General features: G+C 44.8%; 2 protein-coding genes across 6 annotated transcripts in view; both read left to right on the top strand.

Moving 5' to 3' along the window:
• LOC143019447 (uncharacterized) overlaps positions 1 to 8,465 on the top strand; it is a 22,901-nt gene extending 14,436 nt beyond the window's left edge. Inside the window, exons 2-3 of the mRNA XM_076175080.1 lie at positions 4,853 to 5,043; positions 7,240 to 8,465. Of these exons, the coding sequence (XP_076031195.1) occupies positions 4,853 to 5,043; positions 7,240 to 7,954 (906 nt within the window). The 3' untranslated portion in view covers positions 7,955 to 8,465. The remainder of the gene's footprint in view (positions 1 to 4,852; positions 5,044 to 7,239) is intronic.
• Positions 8,466 to 9,646: 1,181 nt separating this feature from the next.
• Positions 9,647 to 24,352, top strand: LOC143019531 (uncharacterized). Of its 5 annotated transcripts, none has more exons than XM_076175241.1 (8): positions 9,683 to 9,817; positions 16,007 to 16,101; positions 16,191 to 16,276; positions 16,941 to 17,049; positions 17,866 to 18,034; positions 22,141 to 22,241; positions 22,314 to 23,393; positions 23,448 to 24,352. In XM_076175241.1, exons 2-8 carry the CDS (start codon positions 16,036 to 16,038, stop codon positions 24,255 to 24,257), a joined length of 2,421 nt encoding a protein of 806 aa, XP_076031356.1. In that variant the 5' UTR covers positions 9,683 to 9,817; positions 16,007 to 16,035; the 3' UTR covers positions 24,258 to 24,352. The 5 variants fall into 5 exon arrangements, with proteins under 5 accessions (XP_076031353.1, XP_076031356.1, XP_076031355.1 ...); XM_076175240.1 differs by having other exon boundaries at positions 23,436 to 24,352; XM_076175239.1 differs by having other exon boundaries at positions 22,314 to 23,405; positions 23,436 to 24,352.
• Positions 24,353 to 25,452: the final 1,100 nt, after the last annotated feature.

Genomic DNA, 25,452 nt, shown 5'->3' with positions numbered 1-25,452 from the left:
TGTGTGTGTGTGTGTGTGTGTGTGTGTGTGTGTGTGTGTGTGTGTGTGTGTGTGTGTGTGTGTGTGTGTGTGTGTGTGTGTGTGTGTGTGTGTGTGTGTGTGTGTGTGTGTGTGTGTGTGTGTGTGTTGTGTGTGTGTGTGTGTGTGTGTGTGTGTGTGTGTGTGTGTTGTGTGTGTTGTGTGTGTGTGTGCGTGTTTGTGTTGTGTGTGTGTTATTGTGAGTGAGTGTGTGTGTGTGTGTATGTGTGTGTGTGTGTGTGTGTGTGTGTGTGTGTGTGTGTGTGTGTGTGTGTGTGTGTGTGTGTGTGTGTGTGTGTGTGTGTGTGTGTGTGTGTGTGTGTGTGTGTGTGTGTGTGTGTGTGTGTGTGTGTGTGTGTTTACCTAGTTATATTTACCTAGTTGTATTTTACGGGAAGGGGAGCTATGCTCGTGGTGTCCCGTCTTCATATCTCATTTTATCCAGTACTCTATCAACCGCGCCACCGAGTTGTATTTGTGTGTGTGTGTGTGTGTGTGTGTGTGTGTGTGTGTGTGTGTGTGTGTGTGTGTGTGTGTGTGTGTGTGTGTGTGTGTGTGTGTGTGTGTGTGTGTGTGTGTGTGTGTGTGTGTGTGTGTGTGTGTGTGTGTGTGTGTGTGTGTGTGTGTGTGTGTGTGTGTGTGTGTGTGTGTGTGTGTGTGTGTGTGTGTGTGTGTGTGCCTAGTTATATTTACCTAGTTGTATTTTACGGGAAGGGGAGCTATGCTCGTGGGATCCCGTCTTCATATCTCATTTTATCCAGTACTCTATCAACCGCGCCACCGAGTTGTGTGTGTGTGTGTGTGTGTGTGTGTGTGTGTGTGTGTGTGTGTGTGTGTGTGTGTGTGTGTGTGTGTGTGTGTGTGTGTGTGTGTGTGTGTGTGTGTGTGTGTGTGTGTGTGTGTGTGTACCTGAACGTGTCCGTACTTGTCCATATGTATGTGTATGTGCATGTAGACCCATTGCATGTACGTTGGTATAGCTAGGTGAAATGCTTCCTTGGAGACAAACGAGAATGAAGGCTTAAGGCAACATCATGTTCTCCTTTGATAATAATTAATTTCCCGAAGAACAGTTTCGACCCGTCTTCGAAAGTCTTCAAAAGGACAGTGACTTCTCGGAACCCACCCGCTCCATCGTCAGTCTTGGTCTAATGGTGTATTCACCTTGGTCTTTCACCTTGGTCTTTGGATCACGTGTTGGACTCGTGATCGACAGCTAGTTCCCTCCCGGATGAGAGCTCAGAGCTCGTATGACCGATCTATGGGTAATGCTATGACCTTACACACACACACACACACACACACACACACGCACACACCCAGCTCCCCGCCCACGAGAGTCGAAGTAACGACCCGGAGCGCATCGATACCGAAATAATTTCGGCCCTGGGCAGGATTCGAACCAGGTACTGCCGCACCTCCGTACTGGCAGTCAAGTACTCTATCAACCGCGCCACCGAGTCGTATTTGTGTGTGTGTGTGTGTGTGTGTGTGTGTGTGTGTGTGTGTGTGTGTGTGTGTGTGTGTGTGTGTGTGTGTGTGTGTGTGTGTGTGTGTGTGTGTGTGTGTGTGTGTGTGTGTGCGTGCGTGCATGTGTGCTGTTGTTGTTGATGCTACTAGTTTTGTTTTGTTGTTGTGCTTGTTCTTACAGGTCCTGTTGGTATTGCTGTTTTTTCTGCTTCTTTATCTTTTTGTTATTAATGTTGACAATGTTGTTGTTGCTGTTATTGTCTCAGTTGTTATTGCTATCTGATGATAGTTTTGCTATTGTTAGTATTAATGCTGCTGTTCTTGATGCTACGAGTTATGTTATTATTATTGTTGCTGTTGTTGTTCTTGTTACTGTTAATGCTGATGCACCTATTGCTTTTATCATTGTTGTCGATGCTGCTCTTCCTATTCTTTTTGCTTCTATATTGTTGCTGTTGCTATTTTCGTTGTTGTTGGCAATGTTGTTATGGTTGTTGTTTTTATGCTTGTTGTTGTTACTGTTGGTGTTGAATTTGCTCTTTTTACTGCTGTTGCCACTGTCAATGATGCTGACGTTGCTGCGTCTGTTATTAATGATGTTGCAATTACTGTTGTTTTGTTGCTTTTGTATTTTTTGTTGGTGTTGCTGTTCGCCTTGATTTTGCTTTTACTATGGTTCCTGTTGTAGTTGTTTCTGTGGCTTTTATGGTCGTTGTTGTTGTTATTGTTGCCGTTACTGCACCATCATCACCTTTATTAACTTATTACATGCTGAACATCCATGGCAACATTACACAATCCTGTCGTATCCCCTCATTCACTTCAAAACCATTCACTCTCTCCATTCCTAATTCTCACATGTAAAAAATTTACTGCTTTCAACAAAGTTCCCCCATCCCATATTTGCACTACACTCTGAACCGCCCATCAACCCTACTGTATGCCTTCTCCAAATCCAAGAAAGCCCAACAAATATTCTTTTTTCTTTCTTTCTTTTTTGTAAGGAATAAAGAGATCTTTAGTTTTTCATTAATTTGGAGGCGTATGATAAGGTTGACACAGAGAACTCATAGAGTGTGTCGAAGATGTATAGGATAAGGAAAAGGTTGTTTAAGGGAATCAAGTCTTTTATATGAATAGAATTTTTTGTGTGAGGGTTGGGAATGTAGACAATGAATGGTTTGTGTTGAAGGTGGTATTGCGTCAGGGTGTATTGTCGCCATGGTTGGGGTGGTAATGGAGGCAAACGTGAGGATGCTTGGCGTGATTTGACCCCTCCATCTGATGCTAACCAAACTTAATTTTTTGAAGTTATATCCGGACCTGTATTGGTTACTGGGGCTAATATAAGCTTTGCAACCGTGTTTATTTTTGTTTTGTTTTTTATCAATCTTAGGTCACTCGACATTGTCCCGAACAAATTTTGTGTAATAATATTACACCCAGGTATTGATCAAGAATAAATATAATTTTGTCAATCCTCAAAATTTAACAAAGAAAACGGTTTTACGCTATACTTGACAGAACGTAAGAGAACATAACATAAGAACATAAGAATAAAGGAGACTGCAAAAGACCATAAGGCCTACACTAGGCAGCTCCATATCCATCACCACCTGTCATCCCCATCCATAAAGTTGTCTAATCGTTTTTTAAAACAACTGATAGTTTCAGCGCTTACTACATGGTTACTAAGTCTATTCCATTCATCGACCACCCTATTAGTAAACCAATTCTTGCCTATTTCCTTCTTAAATCTAAATTTGTCCAGTTTATACCCATTACTGCGAGTCCTGCCCTGTTGTTTTATTATGATGACCTTGTTTGCATCACCCTTGTTATAGCCTTTGATCCACTTGAACACTTCTATTAGATCACCCCGCACTCTGCGTCTTTCCAGAGAGTGTAAGTTTAGGTGCCTAAGCCTCTCTTCGTAAGGCAAATTTCCGAGTCCATGTATCATTTTGGTCATTCTTCTCTGTACTGATTCTAGTGAATTTATGTCCATTCTGTAGGACGGAGACCAAAACAGTACAGCAGCGAAATAATAAATCAATAGATAAATGAATGTAGAAAATTTTGTATAGACATCCAAACCTGGGCCATGATATATCGGAATTATATATTCTTCTTTATTGAGTATCTAATACGTTTTCATCTCTTGTGGTGTTCTATGATAAAAAAGAAATACAAAGAATGGACCGCCATATAGGACCACCATTGGTTGCAAGGGGGGGACTTCTTTAAGCTGAACTGAATTGTCTTCCTTTAACCAAAATAGAATAATCAAATGTGGCCGAGTCGTCCCTATAGGTTAAGCAAAAGTTTAATCGAGATGATTTAACTGAGATAATCGAGACGATTTAACTAAGATAATTACTGTTCTTCTAAGATGGAAAAAAGAGAAACATCGCCAAAACAAATCCCTTGAATGTGTTAAGCTCATCTCATCGGACAATCTGAAAATATACGTGTGACTGTGTAAAAAAAAATGGAGGTTTAGTTTTGACAACTGTAAGGTGATTTTACTCAGTTTAGAAGAAAAAAATGACTTAGGAGGGTTCAAACCTAAACTCCCATCTCGAGTAAGCAATTCATCTTAGAAAATCTTACAAACATCATTCTCTTCAGCAGGTACATTAAATATATATATATATATATATATATATATATATATATAATATATATATATATATATATATATATATGTGTGTGTGTGTGGGGGTGATTGTGTATGTAGGTAGGTATCGTATGTATGTATGATAATGTAGATCTCCCCCGGGAAACGAAAGGATGCAATGCTCTTCTCTCCTGTTGTGTCTTGTGCAGGGACAGGTGTAAGAGAGAAAGAGAAGGGGGGATAGAGAAAGAGAGAGAGAGAGAGAAATAGGGGGTAGAGAGAGAGAGAGAGAGAGAGAGAGAGAGAGATGAAGAGAAAGAGAAGGGGGATAGAGAGAGAGAGAGAGGGAAAAGGGTGGGATAGATAGAGAAATCGAGAGATAGAGAGAGGGGGATAGAGAGATAGAGAGAGAGAGAGAGAGAGAGAGAGAGAGAGAGAGAGAGAGAGAGATGAAGAGAAAGAGAAGGGGGACAGAGAGAGAGAGAGAGAGAGGGAGAGGGGTGGGATAGATAGATAAATCGAGAGATAGAGAGAGGGGGATAGAGAGATAGAGAGAGAGAGAGAGAGAGAGAGAGAGAGAGAGAGAGAGAGAGAAGAGGGGATAGAGAGAGGGAGAGGTTAGAAAGAGAGTTTACGAACTCCAAGTCACCCTGACTGGAGGCGACCCGACCCCCTCCAGGGTTGGTCACAGCGTCCCTGATCCCTTCAACTTTTTCTGACACCAGACCCCTTCATTCCCAACAGACCCCGTTGGCGCCGTGGCCCAGGACGACCTTTGGCTTGGTGCTCCTGCTGGCGGCGGCAGCGACGACGACGACGACGACGACGGGCGAGCGCCGTCGTACGTCGAGGGTGTGTGACCTGGAAGCCCTCCGCTGTGACATCATCTGCGCCTTCGAGAGCCTGGCCGTGCCTTGCCAGCGGTGCGGACAGAGGTTGATGATCCTTCACTTCTTGTTTCTTGATTCTGTTGCCCGTTCTAGTAGGTCTCTCCTTAGGAACATAACTATTATTATTATTATTATTATTATTATTATTATTATTATTATTATTATTATTATTATTATTATTATTATTATTATTATTATTATTATTATTATTATTATTATTATTATTATTATTATTATTATTATTATTATTATTATTATTATTTATTATTATTTATTATTATTATTATTATTATTATTATTATTATTATTATTATTATTATTATTATTATTATTATATTATTATTATTATTATTATTATTATATTATTATTATTATTATTATTATTATTATTATTATTATTATTATTATTATTATTATTATTATTATTATTATTATTATTATTATTATTATTATTATTATTATTATTATTATTATTATTATTATTATTATTATTATTATTATTATTATTATTATTATTATTATTATTATTATTATTATTATTATTATTATTATTATTATTATTATTATTATTATTATTATTATTATTATTATTATTATTATTATTATTATTATTATTATTATTATTATTATTATTATTATTATTATTATTATTATTATTATTATTATTATTATTATTATTATTATTATTATTATTATTATTATTATTATTATTATTATTATTATTATTATTATTATTATTATTATTATTATTATTATTATTATTATTATTGTTATTATTATTATTATTATTATTATTATTATTATTATTATTATTATTATTATTATTATTATTATTATTATTATTATTATTATTATTATTATTATTACTATTATTTTTATTATTATTTATTATTATTATTATTATTATTATTATTATTATTATTATTATTATTATTATTATTATTATTATTATTTATTATTATTATTAATTTATTATTATTTATTATTTATTATTATTATTATTATTATTTATCATAATTATTATTATTATTATTATTATTATTAATTATTATTATTAATTATTATTATTAATTATTATTATTAATTATTATTATTATTAGTTACTATTATTAGTATAATTATTATTATTATTAGTTACTATTATTAGTATAATTATTATTATTAGTTATTATAATTATTATTATTGTTATTATCATTATTGTTGTCATTATCATTATTATTATTATTATTATTATTATTATTGATGTTGTTGTTGTTGTTGTTGTTGTTGTTGTTGTTATAATGTTTTTTATTGTTGTTGATGATGGTTGGAATGTTATTATTATTTCTTATCATTGTTAGTTATCTTTACTATTAATTATTATTATTAATATTATTATTATTATTATTATTATTATTATTATCATTATTATTATTATTGTTATTATTATTATCATCATTATCATTATTATCATCATTAACATTATCACTATCATTATTATTATCATTATTATTATTATCATTATTATTATTATTAATTATTATTATTATTATTAGTATTATCATCATCATTGTCATCATTATCACCAATCATCAACCATCATCAATCATCACCATCATCATCATTATTAATCATCAACCATCATCATTATCATCATTATTAATTATTATCATTATTATCATCATTATTATTATTATTATTATTATTATTATTATTATTATTATTATTATTATTATTATTAATTATTATTATTATTACTATCATTAGTAGTAGTAGTAGTAGTAGTAGTAGCAGTAGTAGTAGTAGTATCACTGTCATTGATGTTGTTATCATGGGGTGCTTATCGCTATGATTAGCAATCTGTCAATATATTGCAAGGTTACCCAGTACTGACATACGTTTTCTCTTAGTCAAAGCCCGCGTCTTCAACGCCCTTACGATTCCTCTCTTATATGCGGAACGTAACGGGCCGTGTCCTAGCCAAAGGTTTAAATTCATTTTGACGAAAGAATCTAGAAGAATTCTGAAAATATGCAACTAATATATGTGCCTATTTTAATTAAGATGCCTGTTTATCGTTTTTTCGAGTTATCTCAGATGAGAGGGACGGAGGGAGGGGCGGTGGATGTGGATGGAATGGGTGGGGATGAAACGGGTGGAGGTGGAATTATGCCTTTTTGACTTTAGCTACCCCCCTTGTAAGGGGGGAAAAGCCCTTGGTATATGTATGTATATTATCTCAGATGCCTTGTTCGTTGCAGGAGGCCCATGCGGTTTGGCAAGAGAGGAATGGACGTCAGAAAGAGGCCTGGAGACGCGAAGAGAGGACCCTGGAAGACGAAGAGACACAGTAGCCTGGATGAAAGCCAGGAGGCGATCGGGAATGAAGCGGACAGAGCACAGACATCTTACCTGGACCCTGCTCTTGGACAAGAGGCGGGAACCGTCGGAGAAGCTCGCCTCCGGACGAAGGGAAGAGCCAGGCAGCAGTCGGGGTTATTTGCCACGAAGTCTCCTTTACTGAAAGAGTTGCTCGCCAATGCCTCCTCCTTTTTCATTCCTCAAATGCGACAGGAGGAGGAGGAGAAGGAGGAGGAGGACTACAGGCGACCGCATAACCACCGTAGCCACGCTAATCTGAGGATAACTCCCGAGGGATTGTTCGGAGGCGACGCGCCGCGGGATGAAGAGAAGTTCGATTACGTAGACACCCTTGGATACGACTTCGAAAGGCGGAATGACCTCGACGACGCCTCCGTCGCCCAGCCGCCTTCCGCCTTCAGCGTCTCTCGCGTGAAACGACAGAGTGGGAGGTCGCCAACCGGAGGGGCCCCTGGTCCCTTGAGGAGGGTGAGGAGGTACTTCAGTGCGCGGGACATGGTCGAAGGCCTGCTCGAACTCCTTGGCTTGGAGAAGCTTCCCATCGACCCAAGAATCTATGGATGCCACCATCTGTTCGATCAATATTATGGCTAGAATTAGCCTAAATTCGCAAAATCAAAGTCTTGTGAATAGATCATGTAATAGAGTACTGTAGCCAAGACCTGGTTTATATAATGCAGTTACAAACTGACGTCACGTACGAATGAACGAAGATAGGAGGGGCGGGATGGAGGGACTGACAGCTTACCGTCAGCGGGACTGTACAAGCTGAGCCCAAAAAAAAAATATATGAAACTATTAACAGTCTCTGCTTTCAGTCCACCAAACTTGCACCGAATATTTGTATTATATTTTTGTTAGAAATATTTCACTGTGAAAAAGTTTCATGTCGCTTATGATAATAACCACTAAATTGTGTCAGATTGGTGGCAAGCAACTCTGCATAATCAAACATAAACATATTTTGTCGGTTGTTTTTTTTCAAATATGATGACTCGCATATGATTCGAATAAGATCAACATGTGATGACAGTTAAGATAGTACTCTACAGTATCTAAAGAACTATTGTACACAAAATCAAATTAGATTTAGATAAAATGTTTATAAAGACTTAAAATCTTTTAATTCATAAGTGATCCTAAGATATATCAACAAATGGGAGAATTTAAAGGTTAGGATTTGATGGCTGAAGCCAAACTTTGCCCTTGTCCTTCCTTCTGGTCTAAACAGACCTGATCAACTTGTCTTTGTGAGTTCGGCTTTTTCTTTATAATATGACCAATTCAGACCACTCAAGTAAAGGTGACGGCACACTATAGCATGCTACTTGCTTTTGCTACTGCGTTTGAGTAGAAACGACTTTGGTTAAAGTAGTTTAGACTTCCGTAAGAACATCTCAACAACGTATCTAAAGGGCCATTTGCACAGTCAAACGGTTTGTCAAACCCGGTTTGTCTAACAAGTGTTTGAAGTGGTTTGATCGTGTGAATTGGGTATTTGGTGGTCAAACACGTTTGTCAAACGTTGTTGACAACCAAATACCCCATTCACACGGTCAAACATCACTTCAAACACTTGTTTGACAAACTGGATTTGACAAACCGTTCGACAGTGTAAATGGCCCTTAATACTATAAGTTCAACTTCTCTTAGTTCGTAATTCAGCCTCTCACTATATGAGGCAAGATTAATTTGACCTTTGGAAATTAGAAAAACAAATGATCGTAACCGAAGTCGTTTCTACTTAACAAAATAGTAAAAAAAACAAATAGCATGCTAGAGAGAAATGCTTAGTGTAGTGCCACCTTAAACAAAACTGGAAGTGCACTATTTGTGTAATCGAACATAAACCACACGCACTCACATAAATATATAATTTCAATGTACAAAAAAAAATCTTAGAATTACCTACACGTACGTTCAAACACTAATGCACATCTACAGGAGGAATAAGGAGCCTTGGCACAAACTATGAGTGCACATTTGCAACGTCCTCATGGCATTCATAAAATTATTAATGTTCACGAATCGTCGCTAAAAACACCTGCCTAATTCTATACATTCGGTCACAAATGGTAACCAATACTACGACTATTTACGTACACATCTTACGCGCATGCGCACTGATATGAACGCAAACGTTTGTAGTATTGCTTATTATTTATGACAAAATGCGTAAAGATAGGCAAATGTTATTGGAGGAGATTGGTGAACTTTCGATACTTCGAGGCTGTCTTGAAGACAACGTCATGAAACAAAACACAGACGACGAGCGTAGGAAAACAAATGCCGAGCGGAATAACGACTGACCCCTCAAGGGTTTGAAATTTGTTAATCGCCTTCAGTGGTCGCCTGACGCCGTGCAGTGAGTATCACGGATCAAAAGACATCAACGAATCTGCGGTCTGCAAGGTAGTCATCGTCAACTTACGTAATCTAATACTTTTCTGGTTTTTGGTAAGTGCATATTGCAAAGCGAGTTCTTAAATTACAAAGTATTGAAAGTTTCTGAAAAATGGCGATCATTACCTACAGTAGAGCATCCCCCCCAAACTAAATATACACTAGAATCTCTACTAAATATGCTCTATACTGCGCAAGGATTCCTCTCTAGCCGAATCGAATTGTCTATAGTGATTAAAAAAAGACTAGAATAAATGCCTGAAATATACAGACCAAAGAAAGGAGGGAGGGAGGGGTGATGAATAGGAGTGGAGTGGGTAGGCATGGAATGAATGGTAGTGGAATTATGCCTTTTGACTTTGGCTACCTCCCTTGGTGTTTGTAGGTATGTATGTATACCGTGGGGACAGACTAATATAATTTGCAATTGGGGATAAATGTATCAAACTTCATGAGTGAGGCTTTATTGGTACGTTTCTCTTGCTGCATCTATATCAGGTACATGGTACAAGCGAAACGGTGTGCTAGTAAAGGTTGTTATATTTAGATACTTGCAGAAGACTTCCTGGGAGAGGCTCATGCCTGTGACTCCAGACCTAGATTCTTAACTTGAAGGAGCGTGTGATAGATTGTGCTTGTAATTGTATTTAAAAAATTGATTGGTCCAAAAATTTATCCAGCTTGGCAACTGGTGTACTGAGGTTACCAAGACACGGGCAGATGATTCGGTAAAATTTTACTTTCGACCATTGTAGGAATATAGCAATACAAAATTAAATAGTAATTTTGTAAATTAAAATGTGTGAACGTAATGTGCAATTTTGTGCGGAAATGAAAATAAAAAAAGTTGCTAAAACAGATTTCTAGAGTAACGAAGTCGTGTACGACGAATGGTACGCCATGTTTATGGTAGATGCCGACGTCGGAGAAATGAAAGGACGATAAATTTGTCTAGACTAAACTAACCTAACCTAACCTAACCTAACATGTGTTTAATAAATCATTACCTGCAAATTAGATGTCATCCGGCTCGTCGTCGTCGTCGTCGTCGTCGTCGTGAAAGACGTTGGCGGGCTTTTCAACCACTCTCAGCTTGCGGAGTATACAAATATTTTGCAAATGATTTATCTTTAGGTTAGGTTAGTTTAGTTTAGTTTAGACAAATTTATCGTCCTTTCATTTCTCCGACGTCGGCATCTACCATAAACATGGCGTACCATTCGTCGTACACGACTTCGTTACTTAAATCTGTTTTAGCAACTTTTTTATTTGCATTTCCGCACACACAATTGCATATTACGTTGATACATTTTAATTTACAAAATTACTATATAATTTTGTATGGCTATATTCCTACAATGGTCGAAAGTAAAATTTTACCGAAGATTCCAATTTACGACACTACATAGGAAAGCTTACTTCCTTAAATCGATGAGAGATCGTCTTAGAGCTTCAGTAACGCTTTAACGAGTGAAACTTATCGAAAGCCGTCCTCGCGTGGTCTTAGGCTAAAGGAAGTGAGCAAGAAGTGGTTTACAAACGGCTTTTAGCGAATGGAACGGAATTGGTAACAAATGTAATGAGCGCACGAACGATTGGTTGCTTTAAGAGAAGACTAGATAATTTATAGATAGGGATGGCAGGTGGTAAGGGACATGGAACTGCCTAGTGTAGGTCTCGTGGTCTTTTGCAGTCTTTCAGTCTTACGTTCTTACAAACTAATGCAATGCGATGTCTTGAGTACATCTGAACGGTCAGTAGCTTATGGGGACACGAAGATGGTGGGATTGGGTAATTAAGGAGCCAACAAACCACCTATATACTATCCACAAATTTAATTTTGAACCTATTCTGATAGTGGCAGCCAAAAATAAATGGATTGATAGAAATTAATTTGGGTAAAGAAGTAAAACCTCCATCTTTGCCCACGTTTACGCATAAGCAATATTGAAATAGTTTACGCACAGTATAATGCATACGCATAGGATGTGCACGTCTATAGTTGTAAGCATAGTTTATAGTTTGACAATGCGGAATAAATATAGGCAAATGTTACCTTTCTCATTTTCCGCAGTCCTGTGCCGGGAAATGAACAAAAGTTCAATTCACGGGTTGTGCAAGAGTTGATATTGTGCTGACCGTAGGTTTGCAGGATTAGCGTTACAGAGGATTACAAAAGCCGACAGGAGACCTTTTGGTCCATAACTAGGTCGGATGCAAACAAAATTATAAGTAAATAAATAAAAAATATATAATAAATAAATGCGTAGGTATAGTTAAGTAATAAACAAACAAGTAAATAGTAAATGATAAATTGACAGATGAATAATAAAAATCGAGCAAATAAACAAATGGAGGTAAATTTTTAGTTTCGACCATGGGAGGAATATAGCGATAGAAAAATTAACTTTGTAAATTAAAATGTATCAACGTAATTCGCAATTTTGTGTGCGGAAATGAAAAACAAAAGGTGCTAAAACAGATTTCTTAAATAACGAAGTCGTGTACGACGAATGGTACGCCATGTTTATGGTAGATGCCGACGTCGAAGAAATGAAAGGATGATAAATTCGTCTAAGGTAAGGTAAGGTAAACTAAACTAAACTAACCTAACCTAACCTGTTTAATAAATCATTACCTGCTAATTAGATGTCATCCGGCTCATCCTCGTTGTCGTCGTGAGACACGTTGGCGGGCTTTTCAACCACTCTCTCAGCTTGCGGAGTATACAAATTAATATTTAATTTTCTATTGCTATATTCCTCCCATGGTCGAAACTAAAGATTTACCGGTTAGGTTAGGTTAGTTTAGTTTAGTTTACCTTAGACGAATTTATCATCCTTTCATTTCTAAGACGTCGGCATCTACCATAAGACATGGCGTCCCGATCCTATACTTACTTAAGCATACTTAAGCATATTACGCAGACCAGTCGAGGAGACGACTCTTCGCTGCGCTCACAGGGTAAACTTAAACTATAGATTGTGGCTCTGGCGGAGTGGCTGACGGGTCAAATCTAAGTTTGAAGTCTCTCCAGTGGCAATCCAAGCGGTTTTTAAAAGAGCTAACAGTCCCTGCCTCGACAACCTCAGACGGTAGACCAGTGGTTCCCAAACTTTTTTTTTTTAGTTTTACAATTATACGTACTAAGTTAACCTTAATCCTAATGCCGGGTACTGTAATGTTTTCTTGATTTTATTTTATTTTCAATTTTTTTGTCAGCCCTCCATTACCCCCGAAAATTTGTTACCTCCCCCCCAGGGGGTAATTTACCCACAGTTTGGGAACCACTGGGGTAGACCATTCCATATCCTGGCTACTCGATGGTAGAAGCAATTATGATGAGCACCATACATCCCATCATTAGGACAATGTCGGAATAGTTTACTAATGTAGTCGACTTGGTCTGTCCGTGGGCCTGAAGGAAGCTGGGAGGATTTCTCTCTGGTATATGTTAAAGTGCTTCCACATTTCGATCATGTCCCCACGTAATCGCTTGTATTTGAGTGTTGGTACCGACTTCGTTCATTAGCATATTTAGCTTGTAGCAAAGTATTTTTATTTCATTTCCGCACACAAAATTGCATATTACGTTGATACATTTTAAGTTACAAAATTAATATTTAATTTTCTATTGCTATATTCCTCCCATGGTCGAAACTAAAGATTTACCCAAATGGACAAATAACAATGTCCAGAATAGAGGCGGCATTCTAACCAATATACCATAAATGACTAGTTTCTCCAGTAATTTAGGATGCCAGAAAGGGGATTCGAAGGTTTGGGTGAGGTAAGTGGGGTTAAATTGATGTCTAAGGTATATTTCTTAGTATATTACACTTTAGTCGTAGTTTGCTCCTGCGTGGTGGAGGGTAATATGACGTGTGGGTAGTATGTGGCGTGACGTGGTGTGGGTAGTATGTGGCGTGACGTGGTGTGGATAGTGTGTGGCGTGACGTGGTGTGGGTAGTGTGTGGCGTGACGTGGTGTGGGTAGTGTGTGGCGTGACGTGGTGTGGGTAGTGTGTGGCGTGACGTGGTGTGGGTAGTGTGTGGCGTGACGTGGTGTGGGTAGTATGTGGCGTGACGTGGTGTGGGTAGTATGTGGCGTGACGTGGTGTGGGTAGTGTGTGGCGTGACGTGGTGTGGGTAGTGTGTGGCGTGACGTGGTGTGGGTAGTGTGTGGCGTGACGTGGTGTGGGTAGTGTGTGGCGTGACGTGGTGTGGGTAGTGTGTGGCGTGACGTGGTGTGGGTAGTGTGTGGCGTGACGTGGGTGTGGGTAGTGTGTGGCGTGACGTGGTGTGGGTAGTGTGTGGCGTGACGTGGTGTGGGTAGTGTGTGGCGTGACGTGGTGTGGGTAGTGTGTGGCGTGACGTGGTGTGGGTAGTGTGTGGCGTGACGTGGTGTGGGTAGTGTGTGGTGTGGGTAGTGTGTGGTGTGGGTAGTGTGGGTAGTGTGTGGTGTGTGTGGTGTGTGTGGTGTGTGGCGTGACGTGGCGTGGGTAGTGTGTGGCGTGACGTGGCGTGGGTAGTGTGTGGCGTGACGTGGCGTGGGTAGTGTGTGGCGTGACGTGGCGTGGGTAGTGTGTGGCGTGACGTGGCGTGGGTAGTGTGTGGCGTGACGTGGTGTGGGTAGTGTGTGGCGTGACGTGGTGTGGGTAGTGTGTGGCGTGACGTGGTGTGGGTAGTGTGTGGCGTGACGTGGTGTGGGTAGTGTGTGGCGTGACGTGGTGTGGGTAGTGTGTGGCGTGACGTGGTGTGGGTAGTGTGTGGCGTGACGTGGTGTGGGTAGTGTGTGGCGTGACGTGGTGTGGGTAGTGTGTGGCGTGACGTGGTGTGGGTAGTGTGTGGCGTGACGTGGCGTGGGTAGTGTGTGGCGTGACGTGGCGTGGGTAGTGTGTGGCGTGACGTGGCGTGTGGAATTTGTTCGTTCTAAATAGTCAAACTTCATTGGCGAGTGAGTTTAGTGCAAACTGAATATTTCTAATATACAACTCCTTTGATAAGATTCTGTAACTTTGACAATAAATGCCCACTTCGGAAGGATGCCCACTTCGCCTTTCGGGAAACGCCGAGTCCATTGGCGAGTTCATGGCTGTGATTACCTTCACTGTAAAAAGATTTGCTGTGGTCCCTACTTTATTTTTCAGCAAATTAACTTTAGTTTGTGCCTTGTGCCATAGACCAGTCTCCTTGGAATTGACTTGTATATACGAGGAGATTTCCAAACTCCCTTGAATTTTCTACCGGGTGACCGAAGTATTTCAATAGTCAATAGTTCCCACTAGTTACAGATCTCCGGCCCAAATGAAATCGTGACGTCACGGGGGGGGGGGCATATTGAGGAGCCCTGGACGCGTGTTAGCATGATAATCCCCCCCCCCGCACGCGCGCAGGCACACGCACAAGCACACACACACGCGCACGCACAAGCACACACACACGCGCACGCACAAGCACAAGCACACACACGCGCACGCACAAGCACAAGCACACACACGCGCACGCACAAGCACAAGCACACACACGCGCACGCACAAGCACAAGCACACACACACGCGCACGCACAAGCACAAGCACACACACACGCGCACGCACAAGCACAAGCACACACACGCGCTTGCACGCACACGCACGTACAACTGAGCCCAGATCACGATCTTTTCACAAGCCGGGGGATTTGGGAGATTCTCTAAACTGAAAGAAATTGCCTGGTAACTGGTATATGATAGAGTATACCGTCACGAAAGCTTTAATAAAAATGTATTGTGCTAATGGTACAAGGTCGTTTCTCCCCTCTGATCCACACCCTGCCGTGCCACTCCCTGCCGTGCCACACCCTGCCGTGCCACACCCTGCCTTGCCAGAGTGTCCCGGCTCTTTCGTCTGCGTGCGCGCTGAATGGCCTACCGGCTCCGGCGCTCGGCCTTCAAGCCAAAAACTTCGTAAATCATCTTTCGTGTCCCGGCCCTGGCTGTCTGTGCGTGTGTCCCGGCCCTGGGCTGTCTGTGTCGTTTTTTTTTTCACCCCGGATTGTTTCTGTATTTTCCCACCAGATTACCTCTGTACTCTCCCACCCCTACACCCTAAATTGACTGTATATTTTTTCCACCCCACCCCACCCGGATTGCCTCTGTACTTGTTCCCCCTTTCCATCCTCCACAATATTATAATCTACCATCCCGATGTATGCCCTCGTCGCATGGGGAAGTACAGCATTCATGACCCTCTCCCGTGTTAACAGAAACCTCCCGCCTGCCCGCACTCAGAAGGATGGCTCCGACAATGTTGCTACCCCAGACGGTGGATAGAAAAGGAAACGAGAATACCCGGCGAAGGGTAAGACTCGAATTATAATTTTTTCTTCAATACCTGTAGAACCATGATGGGCCCAAGCCTAGCACAGTGATATTTTTTTCTCTTGACAGAGTTTGTGCGATGTCAGCATAGCACCAAAGTGGCAGCAGAGGCGACCTTCGGATAGCGGTGTCATAAAACCGCAAGTGGATTTGATGTGAGTAGTTGGGTTATACCAGTGCTGTTCTTCGTTGTAATGACGTTGTAATGATTTAGTTTGTCGCGAACTTACCCCTATCAGGAGGCTAGGACGGTGTCCTTTACAGTGGACTTTGCAGTGTGGAATTTATCAAACCAGGCCCTCGACCTCCACCGAAAATAGCGACGCTCTGAGCCGTTCGTCCAGCGAGCGTCCAGCGAGCGTCCATTTAGTTGTAAAGATTAAAAAAAAAAAAGTCCCCATGAAACGTGTAATGATCGGATCTCGTGGCCCTATCCAACAGTTGCCTGGGCAACCTTCGATCTCAAAATACTGAAGACTCTACTTCAGTCCCCTGCCTTTATTGGCCATTGCTACAAAAAAACTTGTAGCACCGTTATGTCTATTGTAGAAGTCTGTACAACGTTTCCTTCAATAGACCTAGAAAATAATTGCTTAAATCTTATGAATTGCTGTTAACTCTTGCCTTATATTTTAAAACTAGTTTCATAAAATCCGTTCCATCGAAACTACTTGCAAATTAGCATAACTTTATTTGTATGTCTAAAAATAAGTAATGTAGCAGGATGCATCCCTGGCGTCAGTAACCTGGGGTGTTGCAACATAGCGTTTAATTTGTTTGTTTATTAATTTACCCACTCGTTCCTCTACTCGGTAACAGTCAGCGGATCACGCCCAACATGAGAAGGCCTGCGCCGCCCTGTTTCGTCACGCCCCGGATGGCCTTCTCCACCCAGTTCACCTTCGATTCTCCTTCTTCGCCCGTAGAGGTGAGTACCCCCTCGACATTCGTTGTCCCGAGACTCGCTTCGCTCGCAACCTCTGCTGAGTCAGTTTACCTCTCGTCCCCCGTGACATCTATTGCGGTTAATGCAAAGATGTCCAACAGCTGGGATTACTTATTGCTAGGCGTGTGCTTCTCAGAGTTTAGAAGACAGGCACCAGTGGAGAGATCAGCAGTGAAGGTTGCACCTACTTTTGGTGGTTTCTTTACTACAGATGTTTACAATTTTCAATTTGGATTGTCCTTATGACAACCACAACATCGTTAAGAGGGGGTTCATACGGTCTAACGGTTCGTCGAACGCGGTTCGACAGACACGTGTTTAAAGTGATGTGAACGTTTGAACGGGGTATTTGGGGTTTAACCAACGTGTTCGACAACCAAATACCCCGTGTAAACCCCCCTCTAACGTTAACAAGTTTTCACTAGTGGTCTATAGGTAGGCGGACTCTAGCCTGAATGGTTCTCGTTGCATATTTGGCGACAGAATGGGAATTAAAATTTATACTAGTTCTAACCTGCATCTGAAAGAACAGCCACGGATGAACGGACACTATCTCAATCTTTTTTTTCTGCAGTCCCCTATTGACAAGTTTGATATTTAAAAAAAAAAATTAATTCCAAACTACAAAAAATGTTCTATATAGTGTTCTAAAAGAACTGAATGTTCGGATTCAACAGGCAAAAATCTTTCATTAGGGAAGTCTTTGGATCGGCGGTAGCCAGAGTTCTGCGAAAAAAAAAACACATTAAAAGGTCCGTAGCTAAAGTAGCTTTTATTCCTCCGTCTGTTTCCCTCTAGGTCTTAACCTCGAGCTCTCCCATGTTTGTCGCCCTACGCTCCGTCAAATCGATGAGGAAATCGTGGTTCAATTTCAGTCTTCGTCACCTCGGTACCTCCAAGAAGGTCCTGCTTGCTCTCCTACTTATCACGATAGCAACTACAGCATTCGTTATAAGGAAATTTAAAGGTGGGTATGATTCGTGTTTGGATAAGGCGTATGTCAGTTGACGTAAAGGCTGGGCTACTGTGGATGTACGAGATGGATGAAAATCCAAGATCTGTCAGAAGTTTTACGTGCGTGAGGGAGCTTGTGTGAAGGCAGGGAATGTAGTGTAATGTTGCACACACAGACAGGGCCGGGACACACAGGCACACACAGACAGGGCCGGGACACACAGGCACACACAGACAGACAGGGCCGGGACACACAGGCACACAGACAGACAGGGCCGGGACACACAGGCACACACAGACAGGGCCGGGACACACAGGCACAGACAGACAGGGCCGGGACACACAGGCACACAGACAGACAGGGCCGGGACACACAGGCACACAGACAGACAGGGCCGGGACACACAGGCACACACACAGACAGACAGGGCCGGGACACACAGGCACACAGACAGACAGGGCCGGGACACACAGGCACACACACAGACAGACAGGGCCGGGACACACAGGCACACACACAGACAGGGCCGGGACACACAGGCACACAGACAGACAGGGCCGGGACACACAGGCACACACACAGACAGACAGGGCCGGGACACACAGGCACACACACAGACAGGGCCGGGACACACAGGCACACACACACACAGACAGACAGGGCCGGGACACACAGGCACACACACAGACAGGGCCGGGACACACAGGCACACAGACAGACAGGGCCGGGACACACAGGCACACAGACAGACAGGGCCGGGACACACAGGCACACAGACAGACAGGGCCGGGACACACAGGCACACAGACAGACAGGGCCGGGACACACAGGCACACAGACAGACAGGGCCGGGACACACAGGCACACAGACAGACAGGGCCGGGACACACAGGCACACAGACAGACAGGGCCGGGACACACAGGCACACAGGCAGACAGGGCCGGGACACACACTCACACAGACAGACCGGGCCGGGACACACAGGCACACAGACAGACAGGGCCGGGACACACAGGCACACAGGCAGACAGGGCCGGGACACACCGGCACACAGGCAGACAGGGCCGGGACACACCGGCACACAGACACAGACAGGGCCGGGACACACAGGCACACAGGCAGACAGGGCCGGGACACACCGGCACACAGACACAGACAGGGCCGGGACACACAGTCACTCAGCCAGACAGACAGGGCCGGGACACACAGGCACACAGAGACAGGGCCGGGACACCCAGGCACACAGACAGACAGGGCCGGGACACACCGGCACACAGGCAGACAGGGCCGGAGACACAGGCACACACACAGACAGGGCCGGGACACACAGGCACACAGACAGACAGACAGGGCCGGGACACACAGGCACACAGGCAGACACAGGGCCGTGACACACACCCACACAGACACACAGTCCCGGGACACACACCCACACAGACAGACAGGGCCGGGACACACAGGCACACAGGCAGACAGGGCCGGGACACACCGGCACACAGGCAGACAGGCCCGGGACACACAGGCACACACACAGACAGACAGGGCCGGGACACACAGGCACACACACAGACAGACAGGGCCGGGACACACAGGCACACACACGGACAGGCCCGCGACACACAGCCAGTCACACACACAGACAGAGAGGGCCGGGAGCCGCAGGCACACAGACAGACAGGGCCGGGACACACAGGCACACAGACAGACAGGGCCGGGACACACAGGCACACAGACAGACAGGGCCGGGACACACAGGCACACAGACAGACAGGGCCGGGACACACAGGCACACAGACAGACAGGGCCGGGACACACAGGCACACAGGCAGACAGACAGGGCCGGGACACACAGGCACACAGGCAGACAGGGCCGGGACACACCGGCTCACAGACACAGACAGGGCCGGGACACACAGGCACACAGGCAGACAGACAGGGCCGGGACACACAGGCACACAGGCAGACAGACAGGGCCGGGACACACAGGCACACAGGCAGACAGACAGGGCCGGGACACACAGGCACACAGGCAGACAGACAGGGCCGGGACACACAGGCACACAGGCAGACAGACAGGGCCGGGACACACAGGCACACAGACAGACAGGGCCGGGACACACAGGCACACAGGCAGACAGGGCCCGGACACACAGGCACACAGACAGACAGGGCCGGGACACACAGGCACACACACAGACAGACAGGGCCGGGACACACAGGCACACAGTCAGACACCGGGCCGGGACACACAGGCACAACAGACAGACAGGGCCGTGACACACAGGCACACAGACAGACAGGGCCGGGACACACAGGCACACAGACAGACAGGGCCGGGACACACACACACAGACAGACCAGGGCCGGGACACACGCACACAGACAGCCCAGGGCCGGGACACACGCACACAGACAGACCAGGGCCGGGACACACGCACACAGACAGACCAGGGCCGGGACACACGCAGACAGACAGACCAGGGCCGGGACACACGCAGACAGACAGACCAGGGCCGGGACACACGCAGACAGACAGACCAGGGCCGGGACACACGCAGACAGACAGACCAGGGCCGGGACACACGCAGACAGACAGACCAGGGCCGGGACACACAGGCACACACAGACAGGGCCGGGACACACAGGCACACACAGACAGACAGGGCCGGGACACACAGGCACACACAGACAGACAGGGCCGGGACACACAGGCACACACAGACAGGGCCGGGACACACAGGCACACAGACAGACAGGGCCGGGACACACAGGCACACAGACAGACAGGGCCGGGACACACAGGCACACAGACAGACAGGGCCGGGACACACAGGCACACAGACACACAGGGCCGGGACACACAGGCACACAGACAGACAGGGCCGGGACACACAGGCACACAGACAGACAGGGCCGGGACACACAGGCACACAGACAGACAGGGCCGGGACACACAGGCACACAGGCAGACAGGGCCGGGACACACCGGCACACAGACACAGACAGGGCCGGGACACACAGGCACACAGACAGACAGGGCCGGGACACACAGGCACACAGACAGACAGGGCCGGGACACACAGGCACACAGACAGACAGGGCCGGGACACACAGGCACACACACAGACAGACAGGGCCGGGACACACAGGCACACAGGCAGACAGACAGGGCCGGGACACACAGGCACACAGACAGACAGGGCCGGGACACACAGGCACACAGACAGACAGGGCCGGGACACACAGGCACACAGACAGACAGGGACGGGAGACACTCGCTCACGGACAGACTGGGCCGGGACACACAGGCACACACACAGACAGACAGGGCCGGGACACACAGGCACACAGACAGACAGGGCCGGGACACACAGGCACACACACAGACAGACAGGGCCGGGACACACAGGCACACACACAGACAGACAGGGCCGGGACACACAGGCACACACACAGACAGACAGGGCCGGGACACACAGGCACACACACAGACAGACAGGGCCGGGACACACAGGCACACAGACAGACAGGGCCGGGACACACAGGCACACAGACAGACAGGGCCGGGACACACAGGCACACAGACAGACAGGGCCGGGACACACAGGCACACAGACAGACAGGGCCGGGACACACAGGCACACAGTACAGGAGTACAGGAGGTAAACGCGAAGGTGATGGGCAGTGATTAGGAACTGGCGAGTGAGGAGTTGAGCTTGTGGTTCGTAGATAACGCTGCTTGTAACTGAAGCAGCTGGTGGCAGTATAGGAAGGTACGAGAATGAGGTGGATGGACTGGATGAAAAGAACATTGGGTGCAAGAGGTATGTCCGTCGAAGAGAAAAGGTGAGAGAATGAGAGGTATGAATAGTGGATTTAAATGAACGAGGAGTTAAGGGAGCAAGAAAGGACCTTTTGTCTGCAAATTCTCTAGATTTGTGTATAAGGGGGGGGGGTTTGCTATGTAGTGAAGCAGTGAGGGTAAACCAGCTTAGGCAATTGAACCCTACTGTGGAGGTGCTGTTTGTTGTATTGCTGCGGACCCCACCCCCTTCCTTGTACTGGAAAAGTTATTTTTGGCAGAAAAGGAAAGCTTTAAAAAATTTCATCTTTGTAGAATCGTCGCAAGAATCTGAATCGCAGGGCCCTTGGAAACACTCGAACTTTCAATGCCGAGAAGGAAAAGCCTGCCCGCTTAAACATTCAAGTGTAAAAAAGGTTAGTAATAGAAATGAATGTAATTAGTGAAATTCATCCTATTTCCAAGTCTTCATCTTTCTTTCTTTGCAGACATTGTTGCGTCAAATCGACATGATCGAAGAAACCTCAAAACTGAAACGGGCCGTAGATGAACATGTTCACCCCGGCAAGGGAGATGATTCTTTCCCCCATGTAAACAAAGAAGAGGTTTATCAGGAAGATCGGTTACCAAATGGTCGTCCAAGTGCTACATCAGCTTCCCATAACTCTCATTCACGTTCATTTAACAGTGACGAAAGACCAAGTTCGACTGTCAAAAGTAATGTTTACGAATCGCGACATTTGGGTGGTGACCTGGAACGAACTGTGGTTGCAGACTACGATTCCTGGAGCGAATCCAAACTGGAGAATGTTCATAATTACCCTAGTTCAGCCGGGTCCCAGGCTTGGGCCCCTGTAAAGACTCCGCCAATCTCTCAAAGTTGGCACAAGGATCAAAATCCCCATAGAGCCTATCCACAGGTTCAGATTACGACAACCGACCATACCCTACAGCAAACTCCGACTAACGAGCAGAACAAAGTCACTGTCAATAAGATTTCTCGGACCCGACCTCTTCCCCAGACCCCGGATCACAACACTTTGTCGGATATAAAGGACAACCTTGGAGCAAATGTTCGTTTTGAAAACGAGAGAGTTCAAGTGGACGGACAGTTTCAAACTAATGACGCTGTCAAAGGCAAGACTAGTGGACCGCCGCGGCTTCAGTACTTAGAAAAATATCATGCTCAGATCCCAACCCAGCCTATGGCAGAGGCCCACGGCCCTGCCCATAACAAGACGCTGATTCAGGCCCCTATCCAGGCACGGGGGAAGTCCCAAGGAAACTCCCCGACCACTGACCACCCAAGTCGGTCCCATTCCCAAGGTCCCGTCCATACCCATGATCATGTCCAAGAACAGATCCGAACTCCTCATGTTCAGCCTCGGGTCCCTGTCCAGGCAGAATCTCCTGGTCACTCCCAGGTCCAGATCCAAACCCCAGCACCATCCCCATCCCCAGCCCTGGGTCACACACACAACCAGGTTCGTGCTCGGGCACCGGTGCCGGCACCTGGTCACGCCCAGATCCATGATAAAGTCCAGGCTCAAACTGGAGCTCAGGCTCAGGCCCAGGCTCAGGCTCAAACTGGAGCTCAGGCTCAGGCTCAGGCTCAGGCTCAGGCTCAAACTGGAGCTCAGGCCCAGGTCCAGGCTCAGGCCCAGGTACCGGCGCCTGGTCACGCCCAGATCCATGATAAAGTCCAGGCTCAAACTGGAGCACAGGCTCGGGTCCAGGCTCAGGTTCAGGTCCAGGCACCGGCGCCTGGTCACGCCCAGATTCATGATAAAGTTCAGGCTCAAACTGGAGCTCAGGCACAGTTCCAGGTTCAGGCTCAGGCTCAGGCTCAGGCACAGGTCCATGATCAGGCACAGTCTCGTAGTCTCGCACGTGGTCACATCCAAACGCAGTCTCCAAACCAGAACGAGGTTCAAAGCCAGATCATACACTCCCACGATTTCCCTCGTGCAAGTAACACCGTCAACGGACGGCTGCAGGCCCAGGCTCAACAGCAAAACCAACAATGGTCCCAGGTACCCGCCGAAACTCGAGGAAGTGTCCACCAGGGCGGCTTACCCGGAAACTATCGCCATGTAGGTATTCAACACGGGTCCCTTGAGGGCGTTAGTGGCTCTCTTCGTGTTCACGAGCAAGGAACTGCGCAGCATGGGAACGCTTATCCCGGGACGGGGGCCCATCTTCCTGTACAGGACTCTAGGCAACAAGTGTATATGCAACAGCAACAGCAACACCCACATCTAGGAAGCGGTGGCAATCGTTACGTTGGCCAGATGCCTGGTTCGATCGGAGTGAATGATCCCAGACTCTATACTAATGGTAATTATCACGTAGTCCACCATAATGTCAATTCTAACCATGGATACAAAAGAGTACCTCCAAATGTAAATCCTCGTGTCTACCATGAGTTGTAAAGTTTTATGTACAATTTTTTTAATGTGTAATGCAAACATTGCTTTATATTTTAATATTTAATATTTTATATTTTTAATAAACGTATTTATATTGAGGTACAGTATTAGTATTATCCTTGATGACAAAGAGGAGCAATGCAACCTGATCTGAAAGGAAGTTGTGTATAACCACAACTAGTTTATTGATTAGATCAATCTAAGGCATGGGGCCGGGCAAATGCATGTGAAACGGACTGAGTTATTCCTCCAATTGTATTGCTAGACAACTTACCCGTACTGAAGTGGCCGTCTCCTGACGTGACGTCGTCGATCATAGACCGCCAACTTCTACCTCCCGCCCGCTTTACCATCTGTGCCACTGCCCACTCTTCCAACGTAGTTTGACGCTGTTCATGAATATTTTCCTCTACCTTCCTCTTGCTCTTTTCTTCCAAGCCCCCACCCGGACCCTTAAGGGCCATATAGACGGTCAAACTGTTTGACAAACCCGGTTTGTCAAACAAGTGTTTGAAGTGGTTTGACCGTGTGAATAGGGTATTTGGTTGTCAAACACGTTCGACAAACGTGTTTGACGACCAAATACCTCATTCACACGGTCAAACATCACTTCAAACACTTGCCTGACAAACCGGGTTTGTCAAACTGTTCGACCGTGTAAATGGCCCTTTACCTGTTGACGCCGTTAGGGTGCTTTGGTGACGGCAGCAGGTGAGCGATGTCACCAGGATACTGAAAAGTTCCGATTTTTGGTGACCTTGCTTCTCGGCTGCTGACATGAATTGTAGTCGGGCCTATTTCTATTTCGTTCTTCCCTTCATCTTTTGTATAGCTGATAACCTGGGCTTGTCTTTGACTTAGGAACTACTTGATATTTTAGATGCATCCACCCCCTGGCAAGCTACTCGGGATGCAGACTTCGATCTGTCGGAGTAGAGTTCCGGGGATCTAATTACACAAATCTGATGCAGGAGAGGTAGCTGAAGCTTCTGGCAAGCACTTTGCAAATATATCAAACTCTCTTCACTATTCTCCTTCATTTCAAACCATCGGTAACAATACCCCAAGGTTATTCTTCCTACTAGTTCCAACTCGGAGGAACATCTTCCATTCACCCTTGAACTCGATCATGCAATATCTTTATCTTTACCAATATCTCCAGAAGATTATATTAATCCCATTATCTCAAACCTGCTGC

Source organism: Oratosquilla oratoria, chromosome 37 (genome assembly GCF_046742065.1).
Source record: "Oratosquilla oratoria isolate Oo_2021 chromosome 37, ASM4674206v1, whole genome shotgun sequence".
In the NCBI taxonomy this organism is placed as follows: domain Eukaryota; kingdom Metazoa; phylum Arthropoda; class Malacostraca; order Stomatopoda; family Squillidae; genus Oratosquilla; species Oratosquilla oratoria.
The sequence above is the reverse complement of the archived record's forward strand: the minus strand, read 5'-3'. Positions and strand labels throughout refer to the sequence as shown.